The 16,110-nt window shown below is 52.2% G+C and overlaps 1 protein-coding gene and 1 pseudogene across 2 annotated transcripts in view; both read right to left on the bottom strand.

The window, feature by feature from the left end:
- Positions 1–10,045: 10,045 nt before the first annotated feature.
- LOC108583242 lies at positions 10,046–11,811 on the bottom strand (annotated as a pseudogene). The gene has a single exon (XR_001897632.3). The product of XR_001897632.3 is annotated as an uncharacterized LOC108583242 (transcript).
- Positions 10,046–16,110, bottom strand: part of ADGRL1 (adhesion G protein-coupled receptor L1) — a 63,349-nt gene continuing 57,284 nt past the window's right edge. Inside the window, 5 exon segments of the mRNA XM_003915036.5 lie at positions 10,046–13,947; positions 14,464–14,481; positions 14,638–14,766; positions 14,846–14,942; positions 15,113–15,241. Coding sequence (XP_003915085.2) covers positions 13,205–13,947; positions 14,464–14,481; positions 14,638–14,766; positions 14,846–14,942; positions 15,113–15,241 — 1,116 coding nt within the window. The 3' untranslated portion in view covers positions 10,046–13,204.

The raw sequence follows: 16,110 nt of genomic DNA, 5'->3' as shown, positions 1-16,110 counted from the left end.
CTCCCACCTCAGCCTCCTGACTATCTGGGACTACAGGCACACGCTACTTTGCCCGGCTAATTTTTGTATTTTTAGTGAAGATGGGGTTTCACCATGTTGGCCAGGCTGGTCTCAAACTCCTAACCTCAGGTGATCCACTTGCCCCGGCCTCCCAAAGTGCTGGGATTACAGGCATGAGCCACCATGCCCTGCCTGTTTTACTTTTTAAATTTTTTGTAGAGACAGGGTCTCGCTGTTGCCCAGGCTGCTCTTGAAACTTCCGGCCTCAAGCAGTTCACCTATCTTGTCTTTAAATGCTGGGATTACAGCGCCTAGCCCATTTTTTTTTGGTGTGTACATCTCACATTAAGAAAAATTTTTTTTAGCTGTTAAAAAAAATTGAACGCTTTTTAATATTCTTTTGAAATTATTTGGCTTCAAGGAAGCTCACATTTATGATTCCTTTGATTTCTTGGCAATCGTTGCATACTTGGGGATATTTGTGATTTGAGAAAATCTAATTTCCAAATGTAATTCGATGGCTTATGAATACTAAATTTAATGATTAATGCAGTTGTCATGATGTCATATTTCTAGATGCTTATTTAAATATTTATTCATTCCAACTTTGTAGTTTTATCTTTGCATTGTGGAACTTTTTCCCTTTATCCCTGTCCCTGACCTTTTCATAGCCCCTGAGAAGCTCATGAGCCACCAGCATTATTTCCGTGGCGCTAATGAAGAAAGTGGCCCTGTCTATGATGCATTCTCCTTACAGCTGGCTGAATGATCTTCACTTGTAAACCAGATCATGTCATTACTCTCCTTAAAACCTTCAAAGGCTTATCCTACTTAGAATGAAACCTAAGATCTTTCCTATGGCTTAGGCTGCCCTGCGTGGTAGCCTCAGCTGACCTCTCAGGCCTCATCTACCATTCTTCTTGTCACTGCTTTCAAGCCCAGCTGGCTTTATTCCCCTTCTTTCAACACACCCAGCTTATTTCTGCCACAGGGCTTTGCACTTGCCGTTCCCTCTGCCTGGAATGTGCTTCCTCCGGATAATTGCATGGCTGTCTCATTCTCTTCGCTTGTGGTTCAGCGCAAATGTCCTCTGAAAGAAGACTTCCCAAAGTACCCTATTTAAAGTAACCTTTCTTGGCCGAGCACGCTGGCTCATGCTTGTAATCCCAGCACTTTGGGAGGCCAAGGCGGGCAGATCGCGAGGTCAGGAGATCAAGACCATCCTGGCTAACATGGTGAAACCCCATCTCTACTAAAAATACAAAAAAATTGGCCAGGCACGGTGGCTCACGCCTGTAATCCCAGCACTTTGGGAGGCCGAGGCAGGCGGATCATGAGGTCAGGAGATCGAGACCATCCTGGTGAACATGGTGAAACCCCGTCTCTACTAAAAATACAAAAAAATTAGCCGGGCGTGGTGGCGTGTGCCTGTAGTCCTAGCTACTTCAGAGGCTGAGGCAGAGGAATTGCTTGAACCTGGGAGGTAGAGGTTGCAGTGAGCTGAGATTGCGCCACTGCACTCCAGCCTGGTGACAAAGGAAGATTCCATCTCAAATAAATAAATAAATAAATAAATAAATAAATAAATAAATCTATGTAAAGGGTGAGTTTAGCATATACCTGGAATGTGAAAAGTACTCAGTGTGAACCAGCCAGGTGCAGTGGCTCACGCCTGTAATCCCAACACTTTGGGAGGCTGAGGCAAGTGGATTACTTGACCTCAGGAGTTCAAGACCAGCCTGGGCAACATAGCAAAACCCCAACTCTACAAAACATAAAAAAATCAGCCGGGTGTAGTGGCATGTGCCTGTGGTCCCAGCTACTCAGGAGGCTGAGGTGGGAGGATTGCTTGAGCCCCAGGGGCAGAGGTTGCAGTGAGCCAAGATCGTACCACTACACTCCAGCCTAGCTAGGCAATAGAGCGAGACCCTGTCTAAAAACAAACAAAAAACTATGAACTTAGTAGCACATAGTGATAAGCAGGTATGTGTTCATTCTTCCTGTGTAATAGTTCAGGTGCACACATGCTCAAGAAAGTATAAGAAGTGCTATAGCAAAATACTGTTACCCAGCTTGAAAGCTAAAACATTAGAGATGCAACTGAAGGGCCTTATACCCTACATGAAACCCATTCCTCTTCCTTTTTCCTCAAATGTAGCCGCAACCCTGAATTTGGTGTTTACAGTCTTCTGTGCATATAGGCGTGTATCTTTAAACAATAGTTTTTGTCATGTTCTATACTTTTATATAACTGGTGTCTGTGCAGTTTAGAGTTAACCTAGCAGGCCTGAGACTGCTATCCTTAGAAAAGCCTGTTTGAAAGATTGGCCCTTGGCTGATATCTAGGAACTTGGATTTCGGGAGGGTTCCTGCCGTTCCCCAAATGATGAGTGCCTAAACTATTTCCACTAACAATGTGGTTCATGTTGAACACTGCTCTCCTTCTGGAGTCTGGCATTTTGGTACACGACCACCCCCAAGTACAACTCTGGTCACCGAGTAATGAGCTTCCCTGGTAGATCACATATCCCTCGTGCTGTCATACTTGGCAGTAGGAATTGATGGAGTTCTGTGTGACTCCACTAGGAGAGGACTCTTAGAAGCTTGTCCTGGTTTCCTCTGGACTTCAGCTCCTGCGTCTTTTCCCTTTGCTGATTGTGCCTTGTGTCTCTTCACTATCATAAATCACAACCATGCCTACACCTCTAAGCTAAATCCTGTGACTCCTCCTAGTGAGTCATTGAACCTCAGTGTGGTCTTGGGGACCTCTGATAGCAGGATTATCCTGGGTGTATCCTGACAGAGCTAGTACTAGGGTGGCACTGGGTTCTGCCTTCTGAAACTTGCTTCTTTTTTTTTTTTTTTTTTGAGACGGAGTCCCACTCTATCCCCCATGCTGAAGTACAGTGGTGTGATCTCGGCTCACTGCAAGCTCTGCCCCCCGGGTTCACGCCATTCTCCTGCCTCAGCCTCCCGCGTAGCTGGGACTCCAGGCGCCCGTCACCACGCCTGGCTAATTTTTTGTATTTTTAGTAGAGACGGGGTTTCACTGTGTTTGCCAGGATGGTCTCGATCTCCTGACCTTGTGATCCGCCTGCCTCGGCCTCCCAAAGTGTTGGGATTACAGGCATGAGCCACTGCGCCTGGCCTGAAACCTGCTTTTTTTCATCCAGTGTAATGCTTTTGAGATTTGTCTATGTGGAAACGTGTGTAGCTCTAATTCACTTAGTTTCACTGCTATACGACTGTGCTGATAAGGTAGCCACTAGCCACATAGGGCTATTTAGATTAAAATTAGACAAAACAAATAATCCACTTCCCCAGACACATAGTCACATTTCACATGTTCAGCAGGAGCCTATGGCTAGTGGCCGCCATGGTGTATAAAGAACATAAGGAACATTTCCATGAGAACAGAAAGTTTTGTTGGACAGTGTTTACTTATCAATTCACTTGGTTGAAATTTAGGGTGTTTTCAGTTTTCTACCATTACAAACGGTGTGGCAGTATGCATTGGTATCTATGTCTCCTTGAGCACACATAGGAGTTACTCTGGGAGATAGACCTAGGAGTTGAAGTACTGGACGGTGGGTTCTGGAAGTATTCACCTTTATGAGATGCTGCTAATCTGCTCTTCATGATGATACTGGTTCTCACTCCCACCATTAGTGTTCCTGTTGCTCAGTGTCCTTACCTTTTATTTATTTTTATTTTTATTTTTGAGACAGAGTTTCGTTCTTGTTGCCCAGGCTAGAGTTCAATGGCACAATCTCGGCTCACTGCTGCCTCCCGGGTTCAAGCGATTCTCTTGCCTCAGCCTTCTGAGTAGCTGGGATTACACATGTGCGCCACCACACCTGGCTAATTTTTGTATTTTTAGTATAGATGGGGTTTCACCATGTTGGCCAGGCTGGTATCAAACTCCTGACCTCAGGTGATCCGCCCGCCTCAGCCTCCCAAAGTGCTGGGATTACATGCTTGAGCCACCGAGGCCGGTCACAGTGTCCTGATAAATATTTGCTATTGTAACACTTTAAAATGTTTGTCCTTCTGATGGTGGGAATTAGTGGTTTTGGATTGCATTACCTTGATGACTATTGAGGTGGAGCTATTTTCACATGTTTATTGGCCATTTGCCTTCTGTGAATTGCCCACTTTTCTGCCGGATTGTCTTCGTCTTATGGAGTGCAGTTGTTCTCACATCTGAGCCTTGTCTTTTACTTTTATTTTTATTTTTTGAAACAGAGTCTCGCTCTTGTCACCCAGGCTGGAGTGCAATGGTGCGATCTTGGCTCACTGCAACCTCTGCCTCCTGGGTTCAATCGATTCTCCTGCCTCAGCCTCCCGAGTAGCTGAGATTACAGGTGCACGCCACCACGCCTGGCTAATTTTTGCATTTTAGTAGAGATGGGGTTTTACCATGTTGGCCAGGCTGATCTCAAACTCCTGACCTCAAGTGATCCTCCCACTTCGGCCTCCCAAAGTGCTGGGATTATAGGCGTGAGCCACTGCACCCAGACGCCTTTTAATTTTTATAATGCTTTAATGTTCAGGGTTTTAAAAAAATTATTATTGTTATTATTATTTGAGACAAAGTCTTGCTTTGTCGCCCAGGCTGAAGTGCAATGGTGCAATCTTGGCTCACTGCAAACTCCACCTCCCAAGTTCAAGCAATTCTCCTACCTCAGCCTCCCAAGTAGCTTTTTGGGTTGGTGGCTCACTCCTGTAATCCCAGCACTTTGGGAGGCCAAGGCAGGCGGATCACCTGAGGTCAGGAGTTTGACACCAGCCTGGCCAACATGGCTAAACCCTGTCTCTACTAAAAATACAAAAATTATTATTTTTTTGGCCACTTGGCGGCGGGTGCCTGTAATTCCAGCTATTCGGGAGGCTGAGTCAGGAGAATCGCTTGAACCTGGGAGGCTGAGGTTGCAGTGAGCCAGATTACACCACTGCACTCCAGCCTGGGCAACAGAGTGAGAGTCTGTCTCAAAAACAAACAAACAAAACATGTATTCTGAGAATTAAATGAGATGAAATGTAGGAAAGAACTTTGAAATGATACATTTCAGCATAAACGTACTGTCCCTGGGCACGTGCAGATGAATGGGTGCCACTAACTACCACCTGAGGGTCAGAGGTTTTCAGGCACAGCAGGTTTATTTTTATTTTTGAGACAGTCTTACTCTGTCGCCAGGCTAGAGTACAGTGGCGTGATCTTGGCTCACTGCAACCTCTGCCTCCCGGGTTCAAGCGATTCTCCTGCCTCGGCCTCCCGAGTACCTGGGACTACAGGCGCATGCCACCACACCTGGCTAATTTTTTTTTCTTTTTTCTTTTTTTTTTTTAAGTAGAGACCGGATTTCGCCATGTTGGTCAGTCTGGTCTCGAATTCCTGACCTCAAGTGATCCATCCACCTTGGCCTCCAAAATGTTGGGATTACAGGCGTGAGCCACCACACCCAGTCAGACACAGTGGGTTTAGGTTGTGTGTAGTGAAGGGGAGAGTAAAAGACACAAAAGGACTGGTCATATTTGACTCTCATTGTATGCGGGATTCTATTTCAAATCAGAGCATGAGGTCAAATCACATATAGGTAAAATTATCTACTCTTTTTTTTTTTTTTGAGGCAGAGTGTTGCTCTGTCACCCGGGCTGGAGTGCAGTGGTGTGATCTTGGCTCACTGCAACCTCTGCCTTTTGGGGTTGCAAGTCTCCTGCCTAAGCCTCCTGAATAACTGGGATTACAGGCGTGCACCACCACCTTCAGCTAATTTTTATAGTTTTAGTAGAGTTTCGCCATGTTGGCCAGGCTGGTCTCGAACTCCTGGCCCCAAGTGATCTGCCCACCTCAGCCTCCCAAGGGAATACAGGCATGAGCCACCATGCCTGGCTAAAATTATCTACTCTTTTTTTTTTTTTTTTGAGATGGAGTCTTGCTCTGTCGCCCAAGCTAGAGTGCAGCGGCACATTCTCAGCTCACTGCAAGCTCTGCCTCCCTGGTTCAAGCGATTCTCCTGCCTCAGCCTCCCGAGTAGCTGGGATTACAGGCACCTGCCACCATGCCTGGCTAATTTTTGTATTTTTAGTAGAGACGGGGTTTCACCATCTTGGTCTGGCTGACCTCGAATTCCTGACCTCGTGATCCACCCGCCTCGGCCTCCCAAAGTGTTGGGATTACAGGCGTGAGCCTCCGTGCCCGGCCAATTATCTGCTCTTAAAAGTCCCCATGCTAGGCCAGATGTGGTGGCTCACGCTTGTAATCCCAGCACTTTGGGAGGCTGAAGCGGGCGGATCATGAGGTCAGGAGATCGAGACCATCCTGGGTAACACGGTGAAACCCCGTCTCTACTAAAAATACAAAAAAATTAGGTGGGCATGGTGGCAGCGCCTGTAGTCCTAGCTACTCTAGAGGCTGAGGCAGGAGAATGGCGTGAAGCCAGGAGGTGGAGGTGCAGTGAGCCGAGACAGCACCACTGCACTCCAGCCTGGGTGACAGAGCAAGACTCTGCCTCAAAAAAAAAAAAAAAAGTCCCCATGCTTGCCCATAGAGCATCTCTCAGAAAGTCTAGCAGATTCATTTCATGTCTCCAGTGTAGAACAGTTGGCTGTGGCTGGGCACAGAGAAATACTGATCTTAGGTTTTGGAGCCATGCTGAATTAAAACAAGTCACAGGTAAAACTAGACCAGCTGAGGGAATGGCGTTCCCAGTTTCCATCATCCTTGTTTTTTGGGAGTCCTGGCTCTATCATGAGGCTGGATTGCAGTGGCCCGATCTCGGCTCACTGCAAGCTCGGCCCTCGGGTTCCGCCATTCCTCCTGCCTCAGCCTCCCGAGGGAGTAGCTGGGGACTGCAGGCGCCCTTGCCGGCTTGGATTTTTATCTTTTAGTAGAGGCAGGGTTTCGCTCGTGTGCCAGGATGGTCTCGATGCATGGCCTGACCTGCGTGATCCGCCCGTCTCGGCCTCCAGGCGGGATTACAGGCTTGAGCCACCCGGCGCCCGGCCTGTTTTTAAATGCCTGTATATATATATTTTTTTTGAGGCCGGAGTCTTGCACTCCTCATCACCCAGGCTGGAGTGCAGTGGCACGATCTCGGCTCACTGCAAGCTCCACCTCCTGGGTTCACGCCATTCTCCTGCCTCAGCCTCCCGAGTAGCTGGGACTACAGGCGCCCGCCACCACGCCTGGCTATTTTTTTTTGTATTTTTTAGTAGAGACGGGGTTTCACCATGTTAGCCAGGATGGTCTCGATCTCCTGACCTCGTGATCCGCCCGTCTCGGCCTCCCAAAGTGCTGGGATTACAGGCTTGAGCCACCGCGCCCGGCCTCAGCTCTCATTCTTTAACAGATACTTACAGATGGCGTGTGTGCCAGATGCTGTGCTAGGCTCAGACCAAGAACCCTTGTGTTTCCACATCTTACATTCTAGCCAAGAGGCAGATGATGAACAAATAAGCAAAACATAATTGCTAGCCAGTAGTACTATGAAGACAGAGCAAGGCACAGGTTAGGAAGTTCTGGAGTGGCTTGGGAAGGCCTTCTGGGAAGCAGGATTTCATTTTCATCAACTCTGCAGGATAGGAAGTCAACTCTGCAGATATGTGGATGGGGGAGGGGGCCCAAGCCAGCAGAGAGAACAGCCGGTGCAAAGGCCCTGAGGCAGGCAAGAGGGTGCCTGCGTGTTTGAGCCCAGCGAGTGGAGGGAAGGTGGGAAGGAAGCCAGGCGGTGAGGTTGGAGGGCCTGTAGCCCATTGTGTTGACCTTGACCTCTGCTTTGGGTGAGAGGAGAGCATTGGAGAGTTTTGAGCTGAGGAGGGACAAAATATGTTTAGCAAGATCACTCTGGTTTCTGTGCTGAGAAAAACCTGAAGACGGACAAGGGAGCTGTAATATTTAGGGGACTGTTGTAGTGGCCCTGGTGAAAGACGGGTGAGAACTAATTAATTCTGGATATTCAGAAGTTAGAGCCACCATTACATTTACTGTCAAATTAAATGTGGGGTATCAAACAAGATGAGTTCAAGGGAAGCTCCGAGGTCTTTACCTTGAATCAAGGGATGGATGGACTTACTTTTTTCCAAGGTCTTTAGCTAGAATCAAGGGATGGATGGACTCACTTTTAGTTGAGGTGAGGAAGCCTCAAAGCCTCACGTGTAGTTCTTCCCGTGGCAGCGGTAGAGATGGGGGTCGGGGAGGCCAGCGTCTCAGTTTAGGACAGGTTAGTTTGAGATTAGGAAGATACCAGATACCAGATACCAGGGAGAGAGATGGGGTAGGTAGGTGAATATATGCAAATTCGGAACTCAGGTAGGAGTTCAGGCTGGAGAGCTACGTTTGAGGGTGATCAGTGTATAGGTAACATTTCTTTCTTTTTTTTTTCTTTTTTTGAGATGGAGTCTCACTCTGTCGCCCAGGCTGGAGTGCAGTGGCGTGATCTTGACTCACTGCAGCCTCCGCCTTATGAGTTCCAGCGATTCTCCTGCCTCAGCCTCCTGAGTAGCTGGGACTACAGGCGTGCGCCACCATGCCCAGCTAATTTTTGTATTTTTGGTAGAGACAGGATTTCACCTTGTTGGCCAGGCTGGTCTCAAACTCCTGACCTCATGATCCGCCCGCCTTGGCCTCCCAAAGTGCTGGGATTACAGGCGTGAGCCACCACGCCTGCCCGGTGGCATCTCAAACCATGAGATGGGATGAGACCTTCCAGGGAGTGAGAGCAGGTAGAGCAAAGGTCTAAGGACTGAGCCACTGTGTTCCCCATCATTAGGTCAGATGAGAAGGAGCCAGCCACGAAGACTGGGAAGGAGTGGCTGTGGGGAGGTGGGTGGTGTCCTAGACACAGGTGTCTTTTTAAGTCAGAGGAGCCCGGAGAAGGATTCTTGTAGTTTTTTTTGTTTTGTTTTTTTGTTTTCTTGTTTTTTTTTCAGACGGAGTTTCACGGTTGTTGCCCAGGCTGGAGTGCAATGGTGCAATCTCGGCTCACTACAACCTCTGCCTCCTGACCTCAAGTGATCCGCTCACCTCAGCCTCCCAAGTAGCTGGGATTAGAGGCATATGCCACCACGCCCGGCTAATTATATATTTTTTAGTAGAGACGGGGTTTCTCCATGCTGGTCAGGCTGGTCTCGAATTCCCGACCTCAAGTGATCCGCTCGCCTCAGCCTCCCCAGGTGCTGGGATTCCAGGCGTGAGCCACCGCGCCCGGCTGGTCCTTGTAGTTTGAGTAGTTATTCCTCTCTCTCAGCACGGGCAGTTCGTTGGTGAACTGAGAAAGTGACACACACATGATGCAATTCCACCGTATCAAGTTTGAAAGCGCTCCATGCCAGCAGCGTGTGGGAGTGTAGGAATGGCAGTTGTAATGAGACATCACAGTGTAAAATTCCTGAGCTCTGCTCTAGTACAGCCTGGGGACAGACGTCTGGGCCAAGAAGGGCTTCTGTGAGACACAGCATGGGACAGTGGCCTGGCCAGAGACTTGGGCATGCATCTAAGGGCTATAAGCCTCAGTTTCCTATCTGTAAAGGTGTCTCCACCCGGGAGCATTTTGTGAGGATTCAGAGAAACTGCACATGGAATGCTCCACCAAGCCCAGGAACTTACCAAGGTCTCATCAATGTGAATGATTCTATAATTGCCAGGCCTCTGCCAGGGGTTCTGAATGCTCAAGCACAGACCAGAGCCCATGGGGACACCCCTGTGCAGATCTTCTCAACCATTTCTTTCTTTCTTTTTTGAGACAGAGTTTCACTCTATAGCCCAGGCTGTTGTGCAGTGGTGCGATCTCAGCACGCTGCAACCTCTGCCTTCCAGGTTCAAGCGATTCTCCTGCCTCAGCCTCCCGAGTAGCTGGGACCACAGGTGCTTGCCACTACACTCAGCTAAATTTTTGTCTTTTTAGTAGAAATGGGATTTCACCATGTTGACCAGGCTGGTTTCAAACTCCTGGCCTCAAGTGATCCACCCACCTCAGCCTCCCAAAATGCTGGGATTACAGGCCTGAGCCACCGCGCCTCCCCTGCTCAAGAAGTCACACAACTCTTGTCATTCCAAGAAATCTTAATTTCTTTATTGTTTGACTTTTTGACTCAACAATTTTTTTTAAACTTTTTGTTTTTTTCTGAAACGTTCTTGTTGTTATGAGCCTTTTGTTTTGTTCTCGTTAAATGCACTCGACCCAAAATTGGTTTGGCATATCGAAAAGGAGACCAAGGAGGGAGGGGCTGGGGCGTGGGAGGCGGGGAGGAGGCCCGAATGGACAGAAAGTTGAGGATGAGAGAAGAGGAACATAGAGACAGCGAGAAACACGTGGGGAAAGAGAGTTGGAGACAGAGAGAGAAAGGGAAGGCAAGGGAAAGCCAAAAGAAACCAAAATCCAGAGAAAAAGAATTAACAAGATTTAGGAGCAAATTTCAGGAGCCCAAGGAAGGGAGTAGGAGAGGAAACCAAGACCCTTCTCTGTACCGTCCCAGCTGGGGTGGGGGCGTCAAGGCACCAGGTCTGGTTAGGTGGGGGGGGACACCTGGGCTCTGGGGGCAGCTTTGCACTGGACTGCAGTGGTGTCCAGCCCCAGCAGGGGGCCCTGCCACACAGCTCTGAGGCCTGGAAGCCACTGGGCGATGCCGGCTGAAACAGGACTGATACACCCTCTCTCCCTTTGATTGTCCGAGTCTGGAGAAATACAAGGAAGGCTGGGCAGGGAGGAAGTGAGCCTCCCTGTGTCTCTCAGCCCCCCTGGAACTCTCCCGGCCCTCCTCCTGGTGTCGGGGGCAGCCACAGGCTGTAGCTGGGCTGCTGCCCGGGCCGGGCCGGCTCTTTGCCTGCCCATGACTCCTGCCCGCTCTTCACAGACCTCTGACCGCCCCTCCACACAAGAGCTCCTAGCCTAGTGCAGTCCAGGAAGGTCCATGGAACTGTCCCCTGCCCTCCTCAGAGTCGTCTGGCAAGACTGTCCCTGGCCTCACTTCTCCTCCCCATCTAGACTTCACCCATAGTCTTCTGGTATAATGGGTTAGGCCTTTCTACTAGAAAAAGCCAGAGTTGGAACCCAACCCCACCTCTTCCCCACACCTGTTCCCTTACACGGGACAAACCACCATCTTTGGTCTGACCCCTTCTCCCCTAATTGATGGGGACAAGCCAGCCCCAGCTCCCCAGGAGAAGGGAGGGGCTTTCTAGCAGCAAAAAGGGTCCCTCCAGCCACCTACCTGTCCCCTTCCCCCCAGTTCCTTCCTAGAGCCCCTCCCCCTTAACCCAACAAAGTTCATGGCAGCAGCAGGCTGAGACCCGAAGATGTTTGAAAACTCATGGCACTTGTGAGAAAAGAAGGAGGGGCAAAGAGACGGGGAGAGGTCAGAGCAGAGGTGGACGGGCCACCTCTGGGGAAATGGCAATGCAGGGGCTGGGCTAAGGTGGCCTCAGGGCTATGCTACCCCTAGAGTTGAGGGGAGGGGACTGGGGAGGCTGGGCTGACAGGCTGGAGAGGAGGGGCTGGGAGAGGTGCTCAGGAGACATCCCAAGCCTGGAGCTTCCAGGGTCTGGGATTTGGGGTCAAGCCCCCCCAGCACATGGGTGTCCTGACCCCAGCCCTGGCACCTGGCTTCGTCCTCCCTGCGGGAAGGTGGAGGGTAGGGAAGGTGATCTCTCACCTTTGCCCCTTCCCCCAGACAGAAGACCACGTTGCCACTCCAGCACCCTCCTCAGCCGTACCCATGCCCTCCATAACCCCAGTTCCTCCCCATTTTCCCCCGGCCATCAATCTCTCTAGGTGGGAAATCAGCCCCATTTTCCCCAGCTAGAGTCCCCAAAGCAATATACAAGAAGCAGGAACTCAAAGGGACAGCGCAGCCATCTTGACAAAGCATCTTTGGGTGTGAGGGGGTCTCCCCCGGGCCGATGGGGAGGGAAGGGGGAGACAGGCCTCTGGTCCTGGGGCAGGCAGTGAGGTACACGCCCCAGGAGGGCTGATGATGCTGGGCAGGCAGAGCAGGAAAGGAGGGGACAGAAACGGGTGCCAGGAAGGAAATGGGTTCTTTGTTTCGCTGTTGCATCTAGATTTTGTTTTCTGTCTCTGGATTGTAAAAAGCTGCTCTGGCGGCCCGCCCGCCCCGGCGGGGACTGGGGATGCACGTACACGGAGAAGTCCTGGCTGCCGGGCCGGCAGCGCCGCTCTGCTCCGGAGAAAGCCCAGGTTGGCCCGGGCCGCAGGCTCCCGGTGGCTTCAAGTGATGAGATTTTTTTTTGTCTTTTTTTTTTTTTTTTGTCTTTTTTTTTTTCTTTTCCATTTCGTTGAAATATTTACAGCAATGGGGAAGGAGGAGGAGGAGAGAGGAAGGAGTAAGAGGGCCCCCTAGGGAAAGATCCAAGCCCAGGACCCACTCCCCAGGGAGATCCAGACCCAAAATCTGCTCCCCAGATAGCCGAGCCCACAGGACTGGGAACTGCCCAAATATGGCCACCCCTGTGGGCTGGGGGCCCTGCGGGGAGTTGTGCTTCATCAGGAGTCGCCCCAAGGGAGGGGGTCATTGGGTGCACTGGGAGGCAGAGGGGGCAGGCTTGCTTGGGGGGCAGGGACCAAGAGCAAGGGGAAAGGAGCTTCAGAGAAAGTTCGACCTTTAAACCACCAGCCACCACCGCCCAGTCCCCCTGCCCTGTGGCCTTTTCCCAGTCTCCAGGGAGCAAGGAACTGTAGCACAGGAGGAACCTGTCCATCTGTCCTGCCTCACTGCTCCCTCTGGGTGCAGCCGGCAGCATTTCTGGCTGCGGAGAGGAGCAGCTGACAGGTTCGATCCAGTGGGGGCCTTTGGCAACCTCAGAAGCTGCCCCTCCCGCCCAGGGAAACTAAAGCCCTCATTTCCCTTCACGGCGTAGAAGGGTGGGAGAGTGGAGAGTCTGGAAGTGGGCTGCACCCTTCCAAGTTCTCCCTCCTCACTCCCCTGGGGACCTCTGGGCTCCTCCTCACTACACTTCCCCCAAATAGAGCTGGTGCGTGTGGCTGGTGGGAAACCCTGTCTGTGAACCCTGGCACCTCAGGCCCCCAGGTCAGAGTCCCCTGAGGGGACTGTAGGGCCCATGGCTGAGGGGCACCTGGAGAGAGTGGCCCACCAGCCACTGCCTCCATCTGTCTCCCTCTCCCACCAGAGCCCTGCCCAGGGTTCCCTCCCTGGCCTGGGCCACCAGCCCCTGGTCCATGAGGTCCCCTCAGAGACTGGTGACCAGCTGCATCTGCCCGTCCCCATCGGGCCCTGGCCCCTCAAGGCCTGGGGCTGCCAGGTAGCCCTCGTGGCTAGGACGCCGCACCTGGTAGTAGCCCTGCAGGGGATTCCGGGCCACCAGGGCTGGCGGGCGCGAGGTGTAGTAGATTTCGGGGGGACCAGGGGGTGCGGGAGGGGGTGGGGGCAGGGCCTCACTGGGCCCCTCAGGGCTGCTGTCCGGGTAGGAGGGTGAGTCCCGCAGGTTGGCCCCGCTGGCATAGAGGGAGTCCCGGCCCGGAGGGGAGGAGAGGGGCCGGCTGGTGGCGCCGTCCTCGGCCGTGCAGCTCTCCGACTCGTCCAGATCGCTCTGGTACAGCACCGACTGGGCCCGGGGCAGCAGCAGAGGCTCCTCCAGGGCCTTATAGAGAAGTTCAATCTCAGCCCGGTCAGCACCCCCGGGCCCGCCTGCCTCTTCCTCGCCCCCGCCCCCTGGCACAGGTGGCACGGGGGGCTCAGGCGGTGGAGGGCCCTTGGCCGCGCTGCTGCTCCCCCGCAGGTTGTTGTGCACCAGCTCCGAGATGATCATCTTCTCGAAGGCCGCCGCATCAGCTAGGTTCCGGCCTCGGGGCGGCTCGGGGCCCCCATCCCCGGGAGGGAAATCCCCACTTCGCAAGGAGTAACTGTTGTTGAAGTTGCCGTTCAGGGGCAGGGTGTCCATGCCACAGGCTTCCCGGCCTCCCAAGGGGTGCTCTGCAGGGCAGAAAGGGGCTGGTAAGGTAGAAAAGGGGCCCTGGATGCACTAGGGGTTAGTGAGGGGATGCGGTCTGTGTGAAGTGGGGCTCGATTCCTGCTGGTTTTCCGTAGGCTTCCCCCTACCCCCTGGATCTCTGGTCTCACATCCCCTTTCTCCCTCACTGGCAGTAGAGACACCAGCCCAGCAGTGGATTGATGAAAGGTAGGGGACAAGGACCAGTTCCCCCAGGGTCTCATCCTCAGCTGGAGGCTCAGAATCTCAGCAGTGTGAGGAGGCCTGGGCGACAGGATCCCTTTCCTATGCTCAGACCCTCAGCACCTAACGGCCCAAACTCAATGAACACCATCCATTATCTTCCATTCGGCTGCCAACCAGAGGCTGTGTGTCGGGGGGTGGGGAGATGTGGGCATGGGAAGGGCATCCCGAGTTCTCCTCAAGTGAGGCATCTGAGAAGGCCACTGTCTGTCCCTCCCCCAGCCTCAGAAACATCCCCAGGGAAGAGTCACACTTACTGGGTTCCCGGTAGCTCCCTGCAGGTGGCAGCCAGGAGAGAAAAGAGAAGGCGAGGGTAAGCTTGAAATGCAAGTCCAGGCTCCAGTTCTGGGGCACAGAACATCCCAGGCGGAGGTCCCTTGGGACACAAACCCTCCATTTCCCAACCTGGGATGCTTCCCCCGTGCTCTCACCTGGGGAGTTGAAGACCGGGGGCGAGGAGGGATTGAAGCCCACCGACTCGGCGATGAGGGTGTTGTAGGGGCTGGTGCCTCCACGGGGCTGCAGCACAGGGTTGGTCAGCAGGTGGTTCCCCATGGTACCTGGCCAAGGGATCAGAGGTCACAAGGCGGCCGGGAGCCTCTAGAGACCGGCGCCAGAGGCAGAGGGACGCCTTCTCACCTCGATTCAGGGTTGGGGTGCTGTTGATGTCACCCGCCATGAAGGAGGACTCCGTCTGTTTCCTCACAGTGTCATTCCACATCCTCCGAATTCGGCTCTGGGGACACAACCCAGATGTGAGGGGGTCCTTGGGCCACCCACCCTCTGGCGTCTTTTTGAGACTGCTCAGCCAATCATCATGATCAGAAACCCAGGCCAAGCCACTCCCCGCCTCTCAGGCTCTAGGTTCCAACACTCAGCCCCAGGGAGCCCTGTCTGGCCTGATACCTGAGTCCCTGTGTAATAGCGGGTGTTGCTTCGCATGGCTGAGGTCTTGAGGGATCCGTGAGTGCCCCCGGGAGGGGAGCGGATGCAGCAGTAGGAGTGACGCAGGCACTTGCTGTACTCCTTGTGCACCTAGGGGGTGAGGAGGACAGTCAGCTGGTCGGGACGCTGGCCTCCTGTGATCCAGCCTACCACAGGGCTGGTCACAAGACAGCCAGCCTTGGGAGGCCAGAGATCAAGCTTCCAATGACTATGTTGCCCTGTTCAGCAACTTGCAAGCCATGGAAATCTTGCTGTCCCCTGTCCCCCAACAGCCAGCCGATCAGGTTTCAATCTCTTCTTACTCAGGCCCATCCTCTTCTCCACCTCCACTGACAGTTTTTCATTCATTCATAAAATCAACAGAGCATTAATGAGCATTCGCTATGTGCCAGGCACAATTTAGGCCTCAGGGATGGTACGGAAGACAACAGACACAAATCCGTACCTCTGAGAGCTTATATTTCGGTAGACAGAGACAGAACATAGATGAATATATAAATATGCAGGCTGTTGGATGGTGTTACGTGCTGCAGAGAAAACTATGGCTGGAAAGGGGGTTAGGCAGTGCTGACTTGGGAGCAGGTTGTGATTTTTTTTTTTTTTTTTTTTTTGAGACGGAATCTCGCACTGTCACCCTGACTGGAGTGCAATGACGCGATCTTGGCACATTTCAACCTCCACCTTCTGGGTTCACGCGATTCTTCTGCCTCAGCCTCCCGAGTAGCTGGGATTATAGGCGCACACCACCACACCCGGCTTTTTTTTTTTTTTTTTTTTTTGTAGAGACAGGGTTTTACCATGTTGGCCAAACTGGTTGTGATTTTAAATAGACCAGAGGAGGCCAGGCATGGTGGCTCACACCTGTAATCCCAGCACTCTGAAAGGCAGAGGTGGGTGGATCACCTGAGGTCAGGGGTTCAAGACCAGCCTAGGCAACATGGTGAAACCCCCTCTCTACT

This window comes from Papio anubis, chromosome 20, assembly GCF_008728515.1.
Source record: "Papio anubis isolate 15944 chromosome 20, Panubis1.0, whole genome shotgun sequence".
Lineage (NCBI taxonomy): Eukaryota > Metazoa > Chordata > Mammalia > Primates > Cercopithecidae > Papio > Papio anubis.
Note: the sequence above shows the minus strand (reverse complement) of the source record. Positions and strands in the feature narration are given on the sequence as shown.